At 38.3% G+C, this 16,283-nt stretch overlaps 1 protein-coding gene across 2 annotated transcripts in view; it reads right to left on the minus strand.

Annotated features, from left to right (window-relative positions):
• The window catches only part of LOC128704089 (uncharacterized), a 53,307-nt gene that overhangs the window by 13,983 nt on the left and 23,041 nt on the right, over nt 1-16,283 (minus strand). For both annotated transcript variants that reach the window (XM_070091868.1, XM_070091867.1), the window contains exons 4-5: nt 14,613-14,777; nt 249-1,336 (exon numbers count right to left, since the gene is read on the minus strand). In XM_070091868.1, coding sequence (XP_069947969.1) covers nt 249-1,336; nt 14,613-14,777 — 1,253 coding nt within the window. The remainder of the gene's footprint in view (nt 1-248; nt 1,337-14,612; nt 14,778-16,283) is intronic.

Raw genomic sequence — 16,283 nt, forward strand, 5'->3', positions numbered from 1 at the left:
ACGTACATGAGCCTGGCCCATGGCTAGGCTCCTGGAGTGGAAAAACTCTCAGAACTCATCAAAGGTATATCAAAGGTAAAGGAATACTCAGTGTAAATACTGTGTGTGTGTGCATGTATAATTACAGTAATCATCATGTCAAATATATATTAATTATATTTAGGCATACCACACAAATTAGCACTACTTGACTTGAAGCTCAAACCCACAACCCCATAAAAAAATAAAAATAAAAATAAAAAACATACTTGCAATAATCTTCTGCAGAACCATTCCAGGGCTTTCCAGTCTTCATATGAACTATGGGCTTATACTGATAGCTTCCTGGAATGTTTTCTCTACCTGCTGAATCTTCCATAAATACCAAATGAATGGTGTTGTTGTCATTCTTTGAACACTGTTGTGATAAATGATCTTTTTCAGGACATAATTCTTTTTCCTGTCTCTCTTTGTCTTTAACAGTGTTCTTATCCAATTTCTTGCAATTTGCATTATTTGTATTCTCTGTATTGGACTCTTTTGTTTCTATTTTCCCCTTATCCACCAAGTTTATTTTCTTTGAACTAATATCACTGTAACACTGATCTCCATAATTTTGAATATTTCTTCTCTCATCCTCCATGTTATGTTTCAAAAGGTAATAATGTTTATATGTCTTCTTTTTTGTCCCTGAGTATCCTTCTTCAAATTCACATTCATTACCTGCAAACTTCGTTGGTTTTTGCTCATCATTTGCAGATAACCCCATTTCATTTGCAACAAAACTAAGACAATCCCCCAATTTTGCATTTATTTCTGAACAAGAATTTAGCTCTTCATTCAGTACCCCTCCAGCACTTGACAGTCTTACAAGTTGTGGAACTGGCTCATCTTCAAATATGTCATCCAAACTACGCATTTCACAACATTTTTTAGCATCGTTAAGCTCTATATCCAAATGATCATCCACTAGAGCAGGCAATTCCAATTTTTCCACTTTTTCACCAGATGCCACTGAAGACTGTTCCTTATGTGGTGAGGGTTGTGCATCAAGCAAGTACTCCACAGTCTCTGTCCAAAGTTTCTCATCTTTCATTAAGACCAATTCATATGAATCATCCTTTTCTTTGCAAGGCTGCTTTTGTAATTCTGTATCTTTATTAAACCAAGTAAAATCACCCTTAGCCACATTTGGGTAAGTCTCTCTCATAAGGCCTCCCTCTTTTAGCACTACATCCCCACCATTAAATGTTACCATGTTTATCATGTGCGTAATAAGTTCGAATCCACGTATTTTCTTCATTTTCTCCTGTTGTTCGTTGGTAAATGTGACGTTATCCTCAAGTTCCACAGAAACCTGCAAAAATTCAAGTAACAAATACAATATATAAAAAATGTACAATGTTATGAACCAGAAAGTTTTAGCATGAAAGCAGGCACAAAACAATTAACAAGACAATAAGCAATAGAGCTACAAGTGATATATAGAGGAACCTCAATATCTGTATGTCCCTATATTTGTACAATTCGATATTCGTCCAACTTTTTTTTGAGAAAAATTTGACTCTGTATTCGGACATTGCCCTGATATTCAACCTAAACAAAATGGTCCATCTGGACAAAGTCTGACAAAATGAAAGTATCAAGCACTCAAGTCTCTTGTCAGGTTTCATTCGTTAAGCATCATTCATACAAGCTACATGAAACTTTTTGGCGTTTCATTGTTATTCTGTGGTGTATTTTAAATATTTTCACTGAAAATGAGTAATCATGGCCCCAAAAAATGAGTAGTGATCCAAACAAGCCTAAAAAGAAAACAGTGAGAATAACAATTAAAGTGGAAAAAAACCCATTGTGAAAAGGGAAAGTGGAATACGTGTGTCGGACCCGGCCACTCAATATGGTATGGTGAAATCCACCATATTGCCCATATTGAAAAATAAAGAGGCAATAAAAAAAAAACAGAAAAACCATTTTAATATCCTCCAGTGTTTAAGAATTACAGACAAAGCCTAGGGGTAAGGTTCTTTCAGGACAATGAACTCTGCCTGGAAGAAATTGTGGCCAGACTGTATGTCCGTCAGAAATTTTGAAGAGACTGAGGCAGAGCCTGCAGTGAAGGATATTGTTTCTCTGGGCCAGTCCATGGGTTTGAAAGTGGATGATGAGGATGTAGAGGAGTTGGTGGAGGATCACAAGAATGAACTCACCACAGAATTTCAAGACCTGCACAAGGAGAAGCAAGAAGTGGTTGAGGATATTTCTTCTTCTTCTTCTTCTTCTTCCCTGGCAACACACCCCCCCCACTCTTCATAGATCTAAACTTACTCCCTGTTCAGTACATCCACACTTACTACTGTGCAATCTACATCTACAGGACCTTAAATTCCAATATTAACCTTGACCTAAAACGCTTTCTTGATAGTTGTGACAGAACCCACAGGCATAACACCAGACACAAACATCACTATGACATTCCCCATGTCCGACTAAACCTTTACAAAAGTTCAATGCATGTCAAAGGCCCTAAAATCTGGAACACCCTACCTGAAAACTCTAGAACTGCAGACACATTCATAACCTTCAAAACTGCCATTAGAAAACATCTTATCTCCCTGATACACCTCATCAACTAACAACACGAATACCACCTGGTGGTTCACACTTACACTTACTCACCCATTTGACCATAAACAGAAATATTAATCTCAATCTTAAAATAATGAATCCAAACTAGTCATAAGTTGGCCTGTGATACTCCAATACTGAAACTATGTACTATGCCAAAACAAAAGCATTCACATTGCTAAACTCACAAACTAGTATTTAGTCACTCAGCCATAATACCAACTTACCTCATTATTTATTTTTTTTTTATTATCACACTGGCCGATTCCCACCAAGGCAGGGTGGCCCGAAAAAGAAAAACTTTCACCATCATTCACTCCATCACTGTCTTGCCAGAAGGGTGCTTTACACTACAGTTTTTAAACTGCAACATTAACACCCCTCCTTCAGAGTGCAGGCACTGTACTTCCCATCTCCAGGACTCAAGTCCGGCCTGCCGGTTTCCTTGAACCCCTTCATAAATGTTACTTTGCTCACACTCCAACAGCACATCAAGTATTAAAAAACCATTTGTCTCCATTCACTCCAATCAAATACGCTCACGCATGCCTGCTGGAAGTCCAAGCCCCTCGCACACAAAACCTCCTTTACCCCCTCCCTCCAACCTTTCCTAGGCCGACCCCTACCCCGCCTTCCTTCCACTACAAACTGATACACTCTTGAAGTTATTCTGTTTCGCTCCATTCTCTCCACATGTCCGAACCACCTCAACAACCCTTCCTCAGCCCTCTGGACAACAGTTTTGGTAATCCCGCACCTCCTCCTAACTTCCAAACTACGAATTCTCTGCATTATATTCACACCACACATTGCTCTCGGACATGACATCTCCACTGCCTCCAGCCTTCTCCTCGCTGCAACATTCATCACCCATGCTTCACACCCATATAAGAGCGTTGGTAAAACTATACTCTCATACATTCCCCTCTTTGCCTCCAAGGACAAAGTTCTTTGTCTCCACAGACTCCGAAGTGCACCACTCACCCTTTTCCCCTCATCAATTCTATGATTCACCTCATCTTTCATAGACCCATCCGCTGACACGTCCACTCCCAAATATCTGAATACATTCACCTCCTCCATACTCTCTCCCTCCAATCTGATATCCAATCTTTCATCACTTAATCTTTTTGTTATCCTCATAACCTTACTCTTTCCTGTATTCACTTTCAATTTTCTTCTTTTGCACACCCTACCAAATTCATCCACCAATCTCTGCAACTTCTCTTCAGAATCTCCCAAGAGCACAGTGTCATCAGCAAAGAGCAACTGTGACAACTCCCACTTTATGTGTGATTCTTTATCTTTTAACTCCACGCCTCTTGCCAAGACCCTCACATTTACTTCTCTTACAACCCCATCAATAAATATATTAAACAACCACGGTGACATCACACATCCTTGTCTAAGGCCTACTTTTACTGGGAAATAATTTCCCTCTTTCCTACATACTCTAACTTGAGCCTCACTATCCTCGTAAAAACTCTTCACTGCTTTCAGTAACCTACCTCCTACACCATACACCTGCAACATCTGCCACATTGCCCCCCTATCCACCCTGTCATACGCCTTTTCCAAATCCATGAATGCCACAAAGACCTCTTTAGCCTTATCTAAATACTGTTCACTTATATATTTCACTGTAAGCACCTGGTCCACACACCCCCTACCTTTCCTAAAGCCTCCTTGTTCATCTGCTATCCTATTCTCCGTCTTACTCTTAATTCTTTCAATAATAACTCTACCATACACTTTGCCAGGTATACTCAACAGACTTATCCCCATATAATTTTTGCACTCTCTTTTATCCCCTTTGCCTTTATACAAAGGAACTATGCATGCTCTCTGCCAATCCCTAGGTACCTTACCCTCTTCCATACATTTATTAAATAATTGCACCAACCACTCCAAAACTATATCCCCACCTGCTTTTAACATTTCTATCTTTATCCCATCAATCCCGGCTGCCTTACCCCCTTTCATTTTATCTACTGCCTCACGAACTTCCCCCACACTCACAACTGGCTCTTCCTCACTCCTACAAGATGTTGTTCCTCCTTGCCCTATACACGAAATCACAGCTTCCATATCTTCATCAACATTTAACAATTCCTCAAAATATTCCCTCCATCTTCCCAATACCTCTAACTCTCCATTTAATAACTCTCCTCTCCTATTTTTAACTGACAAATCCATTTGTTCTCTAGGCTTTCTTAACTTGTTAATCTCACTCCAAAACTTTTTCTTATTTTCAACAAAATTTGTTGATAACATCTCACCCACTCTCTCATTTGCTCTCTTTTTACATTGCTTCACCACTCTCTTAACCTCTCTCTTTTTCTCCATATACTCTTCCCTCCTTGCATCACTTCTACTTTGTAAAAACTTCTCATATGCTAACTTTTTCTCCCTTACTACTCTCTTCACATCATCATTCCACCAATCGCTCCTCTTCCCTCCCGCACCCACTTTCCTGTAACCACAAACTTCTGCTGAACACTCTAACACTACATTTTTAAACCTACCCCATACCTCTTCGACCCCATTGCCTATGCTCTCATTATCCCATCTATCCTCCAATAGCTGTTTATATCTTACCCTAACTGCCTCCTCTTTTAGTTTATAAACCTTCACCTCTCTCTTCCCTGATGCTTCTATTCTCCTTGTATCCCATCTACCTTTTACTCTCAGTGTAGCTACAACTAGAAAGTGATCTGATATATCTGTGGCCCCTCTATAAACATGTACATCCTGAAGTCTACTCAACAGTCTTTTATCTACCAATACATAATCCAACAAACTACTGTCATTTCGTCCTACATCATATCTTGTATACTTATTTATCCTCTTTTTCTTAAAATATGTATTACCTATAACTAAACCCCTTTCTATACAAAGTTCAATCAAAGGGCTCCCATTATCATTTACACCTGGCACCCCAAACTTACCTACCACACCCTCTCTAAAAGTTTCTCCTACTTTAGCATCAGGTCCCCTACCACAATTACTCTCTCACTTGGTTCAAAGGCTCCTATACATTCACTTAACATCTCCCAAAATCTCTCTCTCTCCTCTGCATTCCTCTCTTCTCCAGGTGCATACACGCTTATTATGACCCACTTCTCGCATCCAACCTTTACTTTAATCCACATAATTCTTGAATTTACACATTCATATGCTCTTTTCTCCTTCCATAACTGATCATTCAACATTACTGCTACCCCTTCCTTTGCTCTAACTCTCTCAGATACTCCAGATTTAATCCCATTTATTTCCCCCCACCAAAACTCCCCTACCCCCTTCAGCTTTGTTTCGCTTAGGGCCAGGACATCCAACTTCTTTTCATTCATAACATCAGCAATCATCTGTTTCTTGTCATCCGCACTACATCCACGCACATTTAAGCATCCCAGTTTTATAAAGTTTTTCTTCTTCTCTTTTTTAGTAAATGTCTACAGGAGAAGGGGTTACTAGCCCATTGCTCCCGGCATTTTAGTCGCCTCATACGACACGCATGGCTTACGGAGGAAAGATTCTTTTCCACTTCCCCATGGACAATAGAAGAAATAAAGAGGAACAAGAGCTATTTAGAAAAAGGAGAAAAGCCTAGATGTATGTATATATATATGCATGTGCGTGTCTGTGAAGTGTGACCAAAGTGTAAGTAGGAGTAGCAAGATATCCCTGTTATCTAGCGTGTTTATGAGACAGAAAAAGAAACCAGCAATCCTACCATCATGCAAAACAGTTACAGGTTTCTGTTTCACAGTCATCTGGCAGGACGGTAGTACTTCCCTGGGTGGTTGCTGTCTACCAACCTACTACAACAAACTTACCTCATAATTTGTAATATTTTAAAATTAAGAATTAAACTAAGTCTGCCCGAAATGCCTAGCCACTTACCTCATAATTTGTAATATTTTAAAATTAAGAATTAAACTAAGTCTGCCCGAAATGCCTAGCCATACTAGGTGTTCTAGTGGTACACTCTGTAATTACTATTTTACTACATGTAAACCACACAATAACCAAATTCTGTAAACTCAGCATTGTAATCCTTATAGAGAATAAACTTTGAATTTGAATTTGAATATACTGTCCAAACGTAAATCTACGTTTGCACGCGTAGTGCTCCGAACATAGATCTATGCTTTATTTTTCATTCCTTCAAATTTGGCAGCATAGGCCTGAGTCTCCTAGACACCAGAGAATGGGTCTGCGCCCTAAGTGTGCACTGTATGAAAAACTTTGGGGACGCTTGGGTACCGTGTGGTAGCACCAATTAGTTTCAGCTCTATCTTGGGTTAACATCATGGCAAAACCCCATGATTCACTCACGCCTCGTCATATTAACACTCTAATATTCTCGGAAAGTGTAACAGAACGCGAAGTTAGTGAATTTGACACCTATATAGCCACTAATGTTCAAGGAATTAGTGAAACTGTTGATGATAACCCAGATGACCCTCAGCCCATCACCTCTGGGGTGGCCAGTGTAGATAGTATGGTCATACCAGACCCTCAGCCCAGTACCTATGGGGTTGCTAGTGTTACTACCTAAAGGCAATTCCGCAAGAGGAAATTATCATTTTTCATGCATTATCATGTTGACAATAGTGAAAGTGATATAAGTGACGATGATGAAGTTGATTTTATGCCCATAGAGGATTCATCGAGTGACAGTGATTATCATTATTCCCCAGTGAAACGTACTTTTAGGCGGCATAAACTATGTTCAGGCAGTGTGCCATATGCAGTCAGCAGCAAGGGTCGTGGCAGGTCACAATCCAAAACCCCAGCTAGTGATAGTGATCATGAAGGTGAATATGCTGGGATGGAGGAAGAGGAGGTTGGTGGCATGGTGCCTGGACCTCATGGCGCAGTGGGTGGGCAGACAAAGGACCGCCCGGCACCTTCTTAAACGTGTGCTGCCTCCACTCCTGTCCCTCCTCCTGCTCCCCCACGCCCCATGCCACAGGTCCACCCTGCACCATGTGACCGCGAATGGAACTGGACAGAAAGTACACCATTCATGCCACAGCCTTTCAATTCTGATGCCACACTGTCCCATCACAAGTGAGTCTACAGAGTTAAGACTATTTTCAACTAAACTTTGATGAACCGATAATGAACCTGATTGTTACCCAGACCAACATGCATTATTGGTATACAATGAACCACATAGATGTTTCAGAATCGTCACGGCTGTGCAGGTGGAAAGATACAACTGTAACTGAAATGTATTTATTCCTTGGCACTATCATACTTATGCCACACATGTATAAGAACAATATAGCACACTACTGGTCCACAGATCACTTCATCAGCACTCCAGTCTTCCGTGACCTCCTTTCCTGCCCTGCAATAGATTCACTCTGTTGCTACGAATGTTGCACTTCTCAGACAGGAATAAGCCAAACCGAAATGACCTCCTATACAAAATCAGGGAATTGCTTATGTATCTGAAGTAAAAATTCAGTGCCAACTTTTATCCATTCAAGAACACTGTTGCTGACGAGTCCTTGATTCTGTTCGAGGAACAACTGTCATTCAAACAATATATACCAAGCAAACGTAATTGCCTTGGTATAAAACTCTTTGTTATGTGTGACTGTGAGATTGGTTTTGTGTTGGATGTCATTATCTACACAGGGAAAAACACACTTGACAATACCAGGCGCATGTTGGGCATTTCTGGGGATGTTGTTCGCAAGATGATGCAGCCATACCTCGGCAAGGGTCATACATTGTTCACAGGCAAACTGGTATACAAGCCCTATCCTTGCTGATTTCCTATGTGTGAACAATACTGATAGATGTGGAACAGTAAGAAGTATAAAACACATGCCAAGGTTCAATGGAGGAAGTGCAGTGCAAGCATTTCATACCAATGACATCATGGCACTGATGTGGCATGACAAACGGGACGTGACGTTGCTGTCAACCATCCACAACAACGAGATGGTACAGACAGACTGAGCAAGCACAACAAAGCCAGCTGCTGTCATTGACTATACGAACAATATGCGACTAGTCGACAAGTGTGACATGATGATAGGGTTTGTTGACTATGTTCGTAGGAGTCGTAAGTGGTATATAAAAGTGTTTTTCCACCTTGTGGACATTGCAATGCTCAGTGCCTTAAACACGTACAAAATAAAGACAGGGAAGTGACAACAATATGCGGAATTCACCCTCAATGTCATCAAGCAGATAGCGAAAAAGTATGGTACCACACCTATACCTGTCACTCCACAGCGACCTGTCACCCCACAACAGCGACCTGTCACCCCACAAGAAGAGAGGGAAGTGCCCAAGCAAATAATCCCTAACTGTCACTGCCTGATACCAATACCATCTACTCCAAAGAAGAAGTACTCTCAAAAAAGTGTGTTGTGTGTGCTTACACTACACAGCGACCCCAAGTGCGAAAAGACACACGATTCACATGTCAACAATGTGGGGTGGCACTCTGTATGAATCCATGCTTCTTGGAGTATCATACAGTGGCGGACTTCTAGAAACATAAATGGGACCTGTCAGTATCTTGTATATATATGTAAACAATAGTACGTGATTGAACCAGGTACACAAATTCTTCAATCAGTGTGAACATGTGTGTTTTTGACAGTATGATTACTAATTCAGTACCAAACATTTGTGTCTCAACAATAATTGGCTATGAAATCAAAAGATCTGCAACAAAATATTATCATCATAGCATGAAAACAAATGTTTATTGTTTCTGCAAGCGGCAGAGCTCCATGTTGCCGACACCTTATCCTTTAGCAAGAACTTCGCGGGCTTATATCTCGGTAAGTACTGGCCCTAAATTTTTTTTTTATCCTATAACATTTATAAAAATGCACTCTTCATTTAAAAAAAAAAAAAAAAAAAATTAAATATTCAGAGCGCTACGCGAGTGAACGTAGATCTACGTTTGGACAGTTTAAGGGTTAAGGGCAACATTTCCACTGTTCAGTGATAATGTTGTTGACCACTTTAGAAAAATTTTAAAAAGTCACAAAAGTAGACAACACTGAACAGATTCTCTAGAAAAGAAAAAAAAAGAAAATTCTTGTGAATCCCCAACATCTTCAAGTGCTGCTGCACAGAGAAAGAAAAGAGAAAAACACCAGAGGGGCAGTTACCTGAATCTTTTATGTAAAGTGACATCCTTTCCAAACAATAACATCTCTCCACCTTCCTCTTTCATGTGTTTATTGTTTTTATAGTTTTCATGTACGATTTCATGCATGCAAATATTGTTATACAGGTTTAATTAGCAATATTTTCACTTAAAATGTTTTATAATTGGCAATTTCTTGGGGTCCGAAACAGATTAATCCAATTTACATTACTTTTTATGGGAAAAATGATTCAATATTCATTCAACTCAATATTCAAACAGCCTCCTGAAACAGATTAACTTTAAATATTGAGGTACCACTGTATAATATTCTTACAGTAAGGAACATTAAAAGCCAGCCATTAAATTTATTTTTATGCCATCAGTAACACTGATGTTGATGTTTGGCCTGCTAACCTTAAATAACAAAAAGGCACAATACCGTGACTGGAACAATACACAAATAACCCGCACATAAAAGAGAGAAGCTTACAACGACGTTTCGGTCCGACTTGGACCATTGACAAAGTCACACTAACAGAGGTGGAGCAGGACGGCTATATATAGGCAGGAAGAGGTGGTAGTAGTGCATGTGTCTTAATTTCATCCTGTCGGTATTATATACAATTCTTGTACTACTACTACTACTACTACCACCACCTCTTCCTGCCTATATATAGCCGTCCTGCTCCACCTCTGTTAGTGTGACTTTGTCAATGGTCCAAGTCGGACCGAAACGTCGTTGTAAGCTTCTCTCTTTTATGTGCGGGTTATTTGTGTACTGCTAACCTTAATAAAACTCGATTAACCCTTTCAGGGTCCACAGGCCAAATTTCAAAGTGCGCACCAGTGTCCAAGAATTTTCAAAAAAAGTTTCGTTATTTTTTCTTATGAAATGGTAGAGAATCTTTTTCTGAAGGTAATAAAACAAAAAGTATGAAATTTGATGGAAAATTTATGAAATTATGCTCTCGCGAATTTTGATGTGTCGGTGATATTTACGCATCAGCGATTTTGCCAACTTTGACTCCCATTTTAGACCAATTACTTTATTCCAATCAACCAAATTCTTAGCTATTTCACTAGTATTACTTCTATTCTATCGATTGAGCACAAAAAATCACCAACTCAACTGTTTCAACTACAAAATAAAGTGATTGGAAATTGATAATTTGGCCAATTTAGTGCAAAGTTCAAAATATTCCAATTTCAAAATAGGGTCCAGAATAAACAATGCAGGCATTCCTGGCACTAAACTAACATTTCCTCTGTTCATTAGTTATGTTTTCAGGCTTTGCAAATGAATTCCATTTTCATTTTTAATTCACATAATGAATTTTTTTTTCAAACCAAAAAATGGAAGATTTACTGTTATGCAATATTGTAATAATTGTATAAATAATATCAGCACATTTGTGAATGTATATTAGACCCACCAGCTGGCGTGTATTAGACGTGTGAGGTTATTTATTTACTCTTGAACATCGGCAAAAATTTAACATTTCCGCTACTTTGAGCTTAGTTTCAAGCCATTTTTAGTACTAAAACAAATTAAAATCATCTCTATTTCTGTAATACACCTACCATCCGACTTACGACCTGCTCGACTTACGACCACTCGACTTACGACCGTGTTTTTCATGCCAAATTTCTGGGAAATAAACAACTATTTGTGTTGTACACAGTGTTTATCCTAAACCTTACAGTATAAAATACAGTACTAGCAACATAAAAAGTAAAGTAAAACATGAAATGCCAAAATAAAACAATAAAATAAAGTCATTACAAAAATGTTTTGTTGATATTCAGTAGTAAAGTTCGACTTACGACCGGTTTCTCGGAATCGAACTCGGTCGTAAGTCGGATGGTAGGTGTATATCTTTCATTCTATCAAATGAGACCAAGAAATCGCAAATATGACTATAAAAAACATACAAAAAAACACTGCAAAGTTACTGTTTTAATCGAAAATTACGGTCTCAGTTTTTTCATCTCATTATGCACTGTGTGCCACAGGATTTGTTTTATGTGGTGCACACATACCATATAAATGTATTCTCTCATATCTAGGCCCAAATTTACCGCTCACAGCTTATTAGAGTGAGCTGAGCTCATGACATAGATCTATGGTTCGGACCCTCAACGTAAAGCCGTAGATCTACGGCATGGACCCTCAAGAGGTTAAGTACAAATGCTACATTGTTTGAAAAGAATCTTCCAAAGGAACATAAAATTAGAACACAAACATAAACACAGTAGGCACATAAAATAATGAAGCTCATTATCATGTTATAACACCCCTTTCAAAGTATGTATGTATTATGTTTACAATACCCATTCTATTATAATTATGCTCATGGCAAGCACTAAACCCATGTAGGTCATTCAATGCTACACAGCAAGGATGAGTGGGATGGTAGATCTAAAAAGAGAGGCAGAGAAGTTGAGGGAAGAACTTCAACACCTTTCAAGCCAGGAAAAATAGTAAAACTGGAAAGTGTACACAGGTTGTATACTGCTCGCACAGCCAATATAACATTTAGACTACGTATTGGGAATGCCTCAAAGTACTTGGAGTATTTTCTCTAGAACTGAGATGAGAGAGTTACCTGATAATATATACATGGAAGGTACTTGAAGAACTGGCCCCTGAAAACTGCTGGCAAGTTAAGGGAGTGAAAGATATGGATGAAAGTGTGGACTAAACCCAGTGAAGATCAGAAAAGTCAACTAGGCCAAAGACAATTCAACATACTATCAGTTGTCCAGGAGCTAGACAGCTTCTTTCTACAAATGATTTATCACATAGGTTGTGATGACTGTAAGGGTCTGTGGGCTACTTGCACAAATAGCTTGGTTTAACAGGCAATCAAAAGGTAAGCATAGCCTCAGGCCGGGCTGCAGGTGTAGAAGGGGTCCTCGAAAGCTGTCACAAGTAAAGGGGTCATAGCTGATGTAGAAAACTGGCGTTGGTTAAGATAGCATAGAGATAATTCACTTTAAAGATCAAAGGAACGAGTGTACAAAGTAAGCACCCGAAATGAAGAAGGCATAATCAATTAAAAAATGTTGGACTGTCAGGGTAACCTGACAAAAGTGGTACCAGATGCCCCTCCATAAGATAATCAACTCTTGTTCTTTAGGTGTATAAAAAAGTAATTAGAGATGTAAAACTGCAAAGAATGCAATAGCAAACTGTCAATAATGTGATATGACTAACAGTTTATGCCTCATTTTCTGGCATATAAGGCACATTCTTTGCCCCCCCCCCCCCCCCCCCCCCAAAAAAAAAAACAGTCTTGGTAAATCACCCTGTGCCTTACATGCTCAAGATCAGGAACAAGGGAAGGCTTTATATTACCGGCAACTGGTGGTGTCAGTGCTGTGGTACAAGAAAACTAAACTCAAAACAACCTTTCCTACAAAACTGTTTCCCAGATTACTTGAGAGTGATTAGCAACTATTATAAATTATAATTTGCATATTACCAGTATCATCTGTAAACAACAGGTAGCCATGTTTGTTTTGGAAGTTGGTTGTAGTGGAGCAAGTGACAGGCTGTGTGAACCAGAGTTTGTTAGAGGAAGGCAGTTTCCCCATAAAATTGTTGAACTTACAGTGAAACATTTGTTTCATTGAGATAGGCATGAAGTAGCATACAACACAGTACAGTGGACCCCCGCATAACGATCACCTCCGAATGCGACCAATTATGTAAGTGTATTTATGTAAGTGCGTTTGTACGTGTATGTTTGGGGGTCTGAAATGGACTAATCTACTTCACAATATTCCTTATGGGAACAAATTCGGTCAGTACTGGCACCTGAACATACTTCTGGAGTGAAAAAATATCGTTAACCGGGGGTCCACTGTATTCATATTTGTCTATGGACAAATATGATTACTGATTTGCCACCTTATTATCCTTATTTTTCAAGATGATTAAAAATGGCTATAATATCCTCACTTATGATGAATATTTCCTTTTCCTATTTCCTCACATTTTACAAATTTAATAAAAACTCCGTTATAAAATGTTTGTATTAAATTGCCTCTGATGACGTTACAGTTTGTGCCGTCATATCTGTTAACACCAGTAGTGACAGTGCCTAATGTTAGTGATGGCTTTCCAACATCTACCTACCATTCACCTTCAACTTACTAGGCCTAGCTAATACAGTACTGCATTTTTTTTTTTTTTGTCCCCAGAATATGCTGACCAAAATTGGGGTGTGCCCTATATGCTCATGCACCTTACATGCTGGAAAATATGGTAATTTCTAATAGCTTTTGTTTAGCGTTTTTAATAGCTGGTGTATTTAGAATTTGAGAGTGGACGTCTCAGTAGAGGGGTCTATCAGAAACAAGATGAGCTAGAGAATAGATGAGGGGAAATAAAGGTAGGTGATACGTTAGGCAACTGTGGAGAGAAAGTTTATATATAGAGGCAAAAAGGGGAATGTACCAAAGTATAAGAGTGTGAGGTAGGGTCTTTAAATGTAATGAGAAGAAGGTTGGAGGCAGTGGAAATATCATGATTGAAAGTCATGTGTAGTACAAATATAATACATGAACAAAGGACAATTGCCAGTTTTTTGTGGTGATCTTCCTGACAAAACTGATTATACAAGAACTTCATTACTGAAGATCACTGTCACATTCAGTGAAAAAATAACTTCAGGAATGATTATAATTAAATCAGATTAGATAGGTCTGTACTACCACATGCAACACTACAATGAACTGTAAATGGGTAGTGTGAGAATTAATGGTGACTTTCTATCTTACATTTAAGTTAGGGAACAATGCTTAAATAATTACAAAAGTATTTTATTTGCATACAAATTGCAAAGAAAAACCACATAAATTATCTGACCTTTTCCAAAAGTTTTGAAGCTCCATAATTCAGGCCTGCAATTGTAATTTCTCTCATAAGATCTGCCACTATTTTCTTTCTCTTTACATTTATGCAAAGAAGATCATTTGTCTTCCAAACACTTTCGATGGGAAAGACGCATGATTTTAGGGATTTCTTAATTGGCTGAAAATAAAAAGAAAAATTATATTTTTGCCTTATTAGCATACTGACCATTATTCTGTAATGAAAGCCATATTAACTCTCTTAATACATGAATAAAAATAACCAAGAAACAAGGACAATAAGCTTTGAAAATACAGCAAAGCCTCAATTAATATAAATCTGAATAGAACAAAATCTGATTTAGCACAAATAAAATACCAGACTTCATATAATATGGGTCAAAAATTAGTTAGCATGAGTTTGCTGCCCACCATGCTTGCTCCTGCTTCTAGGCTGCCTGCCCAGTTGTCAGTATGGCTCTGCCTGTTGTTTTGTGAAGATGTGCTGCAGCTTGTTAGCCTATACATGTTTACAGTATGTACTATGTCATATATTATGTATCTTAAATTTTGTTAAGCTGCCCTTAGAAAATTAGGATAAACAGAAGAATATTATAGTGTAAATAATGCAAGTGCACAAACCAAGCTTGTTATTACATTAGAACAAAAAATTTATGTAATAAAGTAGCAATAACAACTCTAAAATAATTCAAGATGGTGAAATGCATGAATCTATGGTAGGTAATATTATAAAACACAGATGAAATAAAAGAAAAAGGTACAGTACAGAATCATTACAATGACAGAAATGGAGCATCTCTTATCAAACAAAAGTTTCGAGTCTCTTTAGAACAGTGAAAGGAAAAAGAGTTCCTGCTGAAACTAAAGAAACTTTTATTGAAAATAATGGTTAGTTTGACTATTTTAGAAATCAAATTCAACTGCATCATGTTAAAATTGCTGGCGAGTCTGCAAGTGCAGATAAAGAAGCTGCTGCTAAATATGTCCTGATTTTTTTTGAAGAAAATAGTGGAAGATGGTGAATACACAAACCAACAAATCTGAAAATATTTCCCCATGCTTAGGAAGAATTTTGCTTCATTGCACAAATAATTTTGAGAGCTTACCCTCTCAAGTGCAACCTGCAGTTGAAGAAAACAAGGCAATGGAAGAATGTTTGCATATCTAGGAATTGGATTCTACAAATGTCCATGACTTGCCTGAATCACACTCACAAGAAATGACTGATGGCAACCTTCTTAATTTAGACCCACAATAAAATGTAATAATGTTTTTGTTGTTTAGATTACAGCCTATCCTTACTTAACGACGGAGTTCCGTTCCTAAGACCATGTCGGTAAACGGATTCGTCGATAAGTGAGGAGCATGCTATAATGATAGTGGGTTTGTGTCAACTATCTTTGCTACTGTTTTAATGTCACCTTTGCACCATTTATAACATTTCTAGCATATTTTTAAATGTTTATACAGTAGTGTACTGTATATTGTAATAAAGAGAATAGAGGAAATCAGCTCTAATATACATTATTTAGATATGCATACTGGTCAGAGCCCACTGTAAGTCCGAGGCATCGGTAAACGAGTACATTGCTAAGTGAGGAGAGGCTGTATAGTAAACTTGAATAAAACATACATTTTTATTATCCTTTGGTAATACATGTACATG

The sequence above is a fragment of the Cherax quadricarinatus genome, chromosome 37, assembly GCF_038502225.1.
Source record: "Cherax quadricarinatus isolate ZL_2023a chromosome 37, ASM3850222v1, whole genome shotgun sequence".
NCBI lineage: Eukaryota > Metazoa > Arthropoda > Malacostraca > Decapoda > Parastacidae > Cherax > Cherax quadricarinatus.